Here is an 8965-nt window from a genome sequence, read left to right as displayed (position 1 = left end):
GAGTTAATTTTTATTTCAATTAATTTAAACTTTGCTATCTCCATATTAGATAATATACTGTACCATGCAGGCCTAATTAACTTCTTTGGTGTAATACTATATGCTATTTATTTTAGTAAATAAGTAGTTATTTACTTATATTTTAAATCAGCAGAACTTTTTAAAATATTAAAATAAATCCATTACTTAATGCTATGGTCCTTTATAGAATTTCAAAATGTCACTAATATTAATTAATAGCATAAGGAAAAATCACACTTTATTTTTGTTCTGTTTTATGGGGGGGGCATACCTGGCAATACTCAGGAGTCGCTTCTGGCTCTTATTTAAGAATCACTTCTAGCAGTGCTCAGCAGACTATCTGAGATGCCAAGGATCAAACCCAGGTTGGCCCCACATAAGGCAAGTGTCTTTTTTGCTTTATTATCTCTACGCCTCCCAAATTCACACGTTATTAAGTTAAAATAATGTTATATGTAACATATCATTTCTCGCTTTTTTTTTAGATTAAGAAATTTATTTTGTTTTTATTTCTATGTTGAATCACCATGAGATGCACAGTTAAGTTGAGTTTCAGTCACACAATTAATTAGGAAGTCTATGACTGGAGGTCTCATTAAATTCTATCCAAGAAAACTCTAGCTTCAGAGTAAAAAGAAAATAATAATAGCATTTCAGAAGATGGGGCAGATTCTCCAGGAGTTTGTGAGGAAACAGAATTTTGCTGGAGGGTTGCACGGAATAGGGTGAGTGCCAGCTTCCCTCCTAAAGCAAGCCTCCCATTCTGCAAGAGGAATCAAGTGGGGGACCCCAGGATAACTCGGTGGTCCAGTGTTTTAAATTGAACTTGTAGGATGAAAGCAGGGTTCCACCCACCCCAGTGCCACTGCCACTGCCCCGTTTCCTCTTGGCAATCCCAAACCAGCCCCCCTAAAGTAAGGCCGAGGAGCCTCGAAAGGAAAACTGCAAGTACACCACAAGCAGGCAGAGCGAGGCCCAGAAGAGGCACCAGCGAAGGGAGAAGAAGTTGAACCCCAAGGCCTCCAGGGACTTTGACTTGGGGGCGCCCGAAAAGGTGGAGGCCTCCTCCTCCTCCAGCAGCTTCTCGCCGGGCTTCCAGTGCACGATGCCCTCCTGGCAGGCCTCGCAGAACTCGCCCCGGTGGGCTCCGCGGTGGGGTCGGCTGGCCACATGGATGCGGTACTGGCCGCCGTCCTCCTCGTAGCACTGCTCGCGCAGGCTGGCTATGAGGTTGTCCACCAGCCCCTCGATATTCTCTTCCAGCATGCTCGACTCGTCCAGCCGGGCAGTGCCACACTCGTAGCACAGCTGCTTGAAGACTCGCATCCGCACCGAGCCCGTCCTCTTGGCCCGGTCCAGGAAGAAATGGAAGAGGATGACCATGTGGGCCGACTGCCAGGTGTGCCAGCACCAGGAGCAGTGGAACCTGAGGGGTGGGGAGGGAGAAAAAGAGAGGTGAGCCCTTCCTTGTTCTTGAGTCGCTCTGTCCAGAAAGAGCGAGAAAAGGAAAACTCTGCGTGCCTGGGCCTGAGATGTGGAAGAGGCAGTGTTTACCAGCTCTGGGCTCATTAACATTGGAGGCCCATGGACTTCTGCTCCTCCTCCGGAGCTCCCTGGGGACTGCCACTGTGCATTCATGGGGCCTGGTGCCAGAACCATCTAGCTTCCAGCAGTGCTCTTGATCTGGCTGCTGATGTGTCTTTCTTTCGGTGGCCTGAGTTTCCACCCACTTATCACCACCACTACTGTCCCTAATACATAGAGCACATAAATCTGGAGAGAGCTCTGGGGTTACTCCCATTTTCTATGTCTTATTTCTTATCTGTGGTACATTGCAGTTCAATGCAGGATCATGGTGTTCCTTGGAAGTTCAGTTGGGATCTCTCGGGAGTTTATTCTGATAAGATTCTTCGACCAGCACTTAACAGTCATGAATCTTATTGTTCTACATTTGAGGTATGATTTTACTGTAAATACATACATGGATCAGGGAAAGAATAGAAAGGAGAGGTTTCTTGTTTGGTTTCAGCACCTTCTAAAGAATACCCTCTTGTCCCTTTGCAATTCACTTCCCTCCCCTCCAGCCCTGCAACGAAGATTAGAAGTTCTCCCTGGTCTATCTCGGCCCTCCAAACACATAAACACATGTATACTTATATAAAGGTAGCCTGATTATGTCTCCTAGAGTCACGGGAAACTTGGAGGCTTGTGATCTGGGACTTATCTGGTCAAGTCAACTTATTGTCCCTGTTCGGTACTTGATTGCCTTGTGTGATGGTTCTTTTATTACCTCCAGGGACAGTTTCTTTCACCTCTAAGACAAAACTCTACCAAGCTCCTATTACAGAAGCTTTACAAGTTATTAAAGTCACACTAAAATATCTGCCCTCACTCGAGTCCCTGAAGAGACTCAAAGTATGATGGCCTGGAAGGACCACCCATGAGAAAATTCCCACAATCTACTACTAAGTAAGCATCATGTTTTAAGCATCGCATAGCCCAAGATATAAACTAGATTAAAACCAAGTCTAACGTTGACTCAGAAACCCCCTCACAATTTGAACATAGTAATACGTAGCATACCTCAAGGCAGATTTGGAGAGCAGAGCATTCTGACTGACCCTGCGCCAGAATGAATCTCCTTTCTCAGCTATGCCAGACTTGGAGAGCAATAAGACTCATGTACCCCCAAACTGGATTTGCAGGAGCCAATGCACAGAATAAGCACTAGGAAAATAGTTCTCTAACCCTATCTGAAGTCAAATAGTCACCAGCCAGGAATAGGTGTAGCCGAGCCCTGGGACAAGAAAAGCCATAATTTCAATAACTAGTCCCTGCATTCCTGTTTCTAGCTCTTTATATCCATTTATCAACTCAATTCAAGATCTTTAATAAGAGTGTTTTTCCCCTTTTAAATCAGACCCCTGAACTTAAATTCTGAAATGTCAGATCTAGCAGGAAGGGACTCTATATAAAATATGTAGTCAGCACTTTATTTTAACTGATAGAAAAAAGATATCCATCCATGCATAAAGCTAGAACCAGGGCAGTACCCAGCAGTGAGCAGAGACTCAATACATATTTATTTAATGGAAATGAACCAACCAATATTAACCTTTCTGTATTTTGGGCCAAAGATAGGTTCACTATAATTTTCTGGTTTTGGGGTAAGAGAGCAAATGGAGTCTCTCCATCCACAACAGGCCTCCTTCTGTTCTCACTCTCATTGCCATCCTGCACCACAAGATACTTCACATGCTAACATATATAAGCAACCCTATCTATGTGTTCAGTTCTTTAGGCATGTATAAAAGTAAGGTCATATAATGATCTCTCCAGAAGCTCAGGGGTGCCTTTTGTCCTTAAATTGATCATTTTAGGAACAGGATCTTCACATATACGAAAGATGAATGAACTTGAGCAATCTGTGCAGAAATTTTCACTTTAGTGGTGATGGCCCTTTTTCATCAAGGACCCCTTGCACTGTAGAGAGACAGACTTCACTAATAAAATTTAATAACTGATCCCTACAAATTTAATGAAAGCCATGCTCAGAGCATTATCAAAGGTTAGCCCTTTGCTTTTGCAAATGTGAAAAACTGAAATCCTTAAGGGAACAGGGACTTACTCAGTTTACAGGGCAACTTAGCTATAGAAACAGTTTCTAGAGCACAGTAGGTTAAAAAAAAAATTAAGCTTTTGTGTCCAAGCCAAGAAGCTTGAATTGACTGGATATATTACAAAATCTAGCCTAACCCCTCTTGCTTCCTAAGCCAAGGCTTTCCTCCTCTCATTGAAGCAATATTTAAGAGATTGTTAAAATATGAAAACATTTAAAAATGTCAGAGACAGTAGGACCATGAAAAATATTACAACCCTTCATTTCCAGTACAAAAAGTAGGCCCTGAGGTCACTTTGCCCAAGATCCCCCAGAACATCAGTGATATAGCTAGGATTAGCATTAAGGCTCCTTTGAAACAGTAGAAAGTTCTTTTTCTGCCCCAACCTATGAGACCACACGATTGGGTTCCACATATCTCTCTGCTTTCTCTTGGAAGGTGTGCCCTGGGCTATGCTCCAGAGGCTTCCTGAAGAGCCCTTCCCCACCTCTCACCTGCCTGAAGCATGCTGCTCCACGTACTGCTTCCAGCCTGGAGCCAACTCATTGGGCTTGAGGTTGGGATCCATGATGAGTTCCCAACTGTCAGCTGGCTTTGCCACCTCCATCTTCTCATAGAAGACTTTCTTCCATTCACAAGCGGTCAGGCTGGTAGACATGATTCTAATGAGACAGCAGAAGAAATACAAATTCCACTTGAGTGACTGTCTGAGAGAGGCCTGGCAGGTGTAGAGCACTTCAGTCTTTGAGATCTGAAAAGCCTCATCAACGGGATGAGGAAGAAAAAGGGCCCAGCAACCTCCTTTTGTTACCCTGGAATCTGTTTCCATGGCAGCTGGCAGGGTGCCAAGAGCTAGGACTGGGGAAAAGGAAAGTCCCCAGTGAGAATTCAAGGGCCCTGAACTAGACATGAGAAGCTGGGCTGGGTGGTGAGACTGAGAGTGGAGGAAATGAAGTGGGAGATTCGGCTCCAGATCAAAATCATCTAAATCTCCAAGAATCTCCAAAAGGCAAGAACTGTTAGGTGGCTTTGCCTCAAATAGATCCCAGGCATTCTCTGCACCCATAGTGAATGCTATAATAACTATGGCACCCTTGGGAGCCAAGTGTCTAGGAAATACGAAGGCTGCAGTACCCATCTCTCACCGTCCCACTACATCAACTTCCTGAACAGAGCAGGTTTTTGTATAAGCCAATATTAGTAGCATGCTGCAAAAGGAAGGAATTACACACATGACTTCTTTGTCCAGATCAGAAAATAAAGGTTTACAGACCTCTAAGTAGCTCATATAAGATTCAGATCTAGGCTTAGGAAAACCAAGCCCATTTGTTTGTTTGTTTTATAAATTTCAGTACTATTGTACTCCTGACATGTAGGTAATGAGAGAAAGAAATGGGGTCTTTTTGTTTGAGAACACTTCAGACCAGTTGGTGAAAAATCTCATAGGATTTTCACAGATGGGACACTGAATTTCTTCTTGGAATGATGAAACATCCTCTGGGTTGGTTCACAAGATTTCACAAAGAACAAGACTATAGTTTAAAATCCTTGACAAAGAGCTCTAGAAAAAAATTGTACACACACACACACACACACACACACAGTATTTCTACTAGAGTTAAACACATATGTAGTTTCTTCTAGAACTATTAATATGTTTATATTGTATATATAAAGTCCCTTCTAGAGTTTACTGAAAACATTAGCTTAAATAAATAAATTTCATTTTATTTATTTTTTCTGCTTTCTTCAGCAAACTCTTCATTACATAAGCTACATCTCTTGGCACTGATTTTAGACACCAGAGGGACTGAAATGGCAAATTACTTAGCCAAAGCCTCAGGATTGAGCTACTGAGAGCTCACTAAGGGCTACCTTAGGAGTTAGCTACCAAGTCAGGTGAGATGGGGCAGGGAGAAACCATGAGTCCCCAGGAATTGAGAAATTTATAGGTTAGCCTAGAGTCGCATGATAAATAAAAATGTGTTTTTGAGAAATATCAGGAAATATCAGGATATTGTTCCCAGAACCAATGACAAAGAAGAAACTGGGAGAGAAAGAGAGAGTTGTCAGAATTTAACTGATTATTTTTACTCAAATGATGCAATCCCCCTAGATCTATATAGGGCTTAATTTAGCATGGGAGCCCTCAACGCAGACAGAAGTGTAATTATTTTGTAAAACAGTGCTATCTTTTACCAAGGGGAAAAAATTAACTTACTTGTAATACAATCAGTGGTGAATAATTTCGAGTTTTCTATGAATAGTGCTGAACTGTATCAAAAAGTGACAATTTAAGAGCTCATTCATGTGTAAAGGAGAGATCTGTGGCCCTTCACTCACCAACAGCTCTCCTGTACATCACGAACAGATTTTAAATCTAGATAACACTTTTGAGAATTGAAGAACTTGCATTGCTTCATAAAGTAAAGCATCACACACCTGTATTCTGCAAACAAAATTGACAAAGGAGAGGGATAGAAAAACCACTTTCCCTTTCAGTTTGGAATGTGCTTTGATTAATACTTTTGTAGAATATTTAGTGTTGAATATTTCAGATTAGAATAATTAATGACATATCATTGTGGAGTCTACAATGGCAATTAGGAAATGGGGAGAGATGAGCATGTCAAAATCACTGATCTTTCAAAAATTTTTCCTTATGCAAGGAATTTCAGTACATGGTCTGAATGGGGATATGCTCACTCTACCTGTGCCACTGCTGCCTTTGCCAGCCCTGATTACAGATGGGACTATGTTTTCCCATGGGCATAATGAAAAGGGTTGAGAGAATGAGAAAGCTGAAAAGAGGAGGAATAAGCAAAGGGGGAAGAGAAGACGAGGATGCACAGGATTGTTAGGTACAATTAAGTGAGTAGTTCAGGATTTTTCTTCATTCCCTTTCACAGTTGAAAAAGCTATGGTTGGGGCCAAAGCGGTGGTGCAGGGGGTAAGACGTGTCTGCCTTGCCCATGCCAGCCTACGATGGACGGCAGTTTGATCCCCCAACGTCCCCTATGGTCCCCCAAACCAGGAGCAATTTCTGAATGCATAGCCAGCAGTAACCCCTGGGTATCATCGGGTGTGGCCCAAAAACTGAAAGATAAAAAAAAGAAAGAGAAAAAGTTATGGCTAATGTTGCAGGAAAAAATACAAAGCCTGTGGAATTTATTATCAAAGCAGTTAGAAATGTCATTCTATTCCCCACATGCAGCACGCAGAAACAAGTTCTAATTTGGGGGTAAAGAATGACCCCTGAACTGACTCTTGGGACAACAATCTGGTAAAAAAAACTGTCCAAGATTATTTGAAGAACTTCTAAGGGAAGATGGCCTGTGACTCTTGGTTGGCAGCAACCAGAATAAGTGTAAGTTCACCAAGATTTTATTTCTGCTGGTATTCAAGCTCCAAATTCTATGGTCGATGCTTCTAAGGCACCCCCAAAATCAGTATTAAGAATGCTATGCATGTCACCTTTTAGGCAAATATTTGATGAGAAAGATAAACTACATAAAACAAAAAGATTTAGTTAGAAGTAAAGTGTTCTCTCTATCAAAAGAAAAATTATAGTGGGAGCTGATAGTTGATCATTTAGGAAGGTAAAGTCAAAGCTGTTCTACTATAAAGAGATATTCAGACTCAGGGGGCCAGGAATAATTTTAACATATGTAATCCATGTTGTATTCTGTTCAAGAAAATGAGGGGCTAGAGGGGTGGTGCAAGTGGTAAGGTGTCTGTCTGCCTTAAGCGCAATAGCCTAACACAGACAATCCCCTGGCGTCTCATATGGTCTCTCAAGCGAGGAGCAATTTCTGAGTGCATAGCCAGGAGGAACCCCTGAGTGTCACCCGGTTTGGCCCAAACCCCACACCAAAAAGAAAAGAAATTAAGGGTCTTTATCAGAACTTCTAACTAGACCCAGGGAACCTTCTAACTTCTGATGTGTTGAGTCTCAAATTTGAGTTAATGACTAGCAAAAACTGAAAATACCCAATCATGCCAAGTGTTCATGAATATGAGAATCAACATGAATTGTTACATATGAACAGTAGAAATTTATATAATGTTTTGGGAACAATTTGCCATTGTCTTGCAAGGCAAGAAATAGCCATACAGAGTATGTTTACACACAGTTGCCAACTTTTCACAAATTTATTACAAAACGTATTCATCTTCTCATCTTGACTTTCCACACACACACACACACACACACACACACACACACACATACACATACTCATACGTATATATACATATATATACATATATATATATATCCTTAACTATTAGGTCATAAGCTTAGTTATGTTTGTTTAAGGCATCCTTTCTCCCTTTCCCCATAAATTGGCTGGTTTTTAGCAATGCTGTTCTCTTGTCACTAGCCCCAGGGTCTGATCTGTCTAGCTTCCAGCAAATCTAGATTCTGTTAATGGAGGGAAGGCAGGAGCTTTCACTTTATCATTCAAAGCAACTCTAGAGAGAGTTGTTACTGCCAACTATTAGACTCAGAAGCAAGAGAAGATGAAGTATTTGATAGTGTTTTGTATTAGAAAGCAATGAATATACAAAATTATGATTTCCAATATTCAATGTTTTAATGAGTTTCTACTGTCAATAAAGTTTCTAAGGCTTATTTTCCAAGGGAGACTCATGTGAACAAATCAGAGATACAGTAGTGCTTATAAATCTGCAGTGATGCATCTTAATTTGTCATCCACCAAATTGCCTTAAATCTCCAAGCCAGTTTTTTTGTTTGTTGTTGTTGTTGTTGTTTTTGCATTTTGGGCCATACCTGGTGACACTCAAGGGTTACTCCTGGCTATGTGCTCAGAAATCACTCCTGGCTTGGGGAACCATATGAGATGCTGGGAGATCAAACTGCAGTCTGGCCTAGGTTAGTGCAAGGAAGGCAAACACCCTACCACTTGCGCCATTGTTCTGGCCCCTCGAAGCCAGTTTTTAAGGTGTAAGAGGAGAGGAAAATTATTTTTATCTCTCTCTCTTTGTGTGTCTGTGAGTGAGTGAATGTGTGTGTGTGTGTGTTTGTATAGGGGAGGCTACAGCCTGTAGTACTCGGGGTTTACTCCTGCCTCTGCACTTAGGAATCATGTCTGATAGACCACCAGGTCTCTGTGTGGTTCAGGAGATCAAACCAGGGTCAGTCATGTGCAAAGCAAGCAACCTATCCACTGTACTGTACCCCAGGAGAGGAAAATATTAATGTGTATTTATGCTGGATATAGATTTAGGAGCAAGTTTAAAGATAACTGATACAGGTGAATGAATCTGTGATGCTAAAGTCGAAATTTCAGGAGCAAGAGCCA

The 8965-nt window shown here is 41.7% G+C and overlaps 1 protein-coding gene across 1 annotated transcript; it reads right to left on the bottom strand.

Moving 5' to 3' along the window:
- Window positions 1-930: 930 nt before the first annotated feature.
- On the bottom strand, window positions 931-4406 carry RTP2 (receptor transporter protein 2). Its single transcript, XM_049775628.1, has 2 exons — window positions 4136-4406; window positions 931-1447 (listed from the first exon to the last, which is right to left on the bottom strand). The coding sequence occupies exons 1-2, from the start codon at window positions 4297-4299 to the stop codon at window positions 931-933; spliced, it is 681 nt and encodes a 226-aa protein (XP_049631585.1). The 5' UTR covers window positions 4300-4406.
- Window positions 4407-8965: the final 4559 nt, after the last annotated feature.

Source organism: Suncus etruscus, chromosome 6 (assembly GCF_024139225.1).
Source record: "Suncus etruscus isolate mSunEtr1 chromosome 6, mSunEtr1.pri.cur, whole genome shotgun sequence".
NCBI classification, from domain to species: domain Eukaryota; kingdom Metazoa; phylum Chordata; class Mammalia; order Eulipotyphla; family Soricidae; genus Suncus; species Suncus etruscus.
This window is presented reverse-complemented; position numbering and strand designations above follow the sequence as displayed.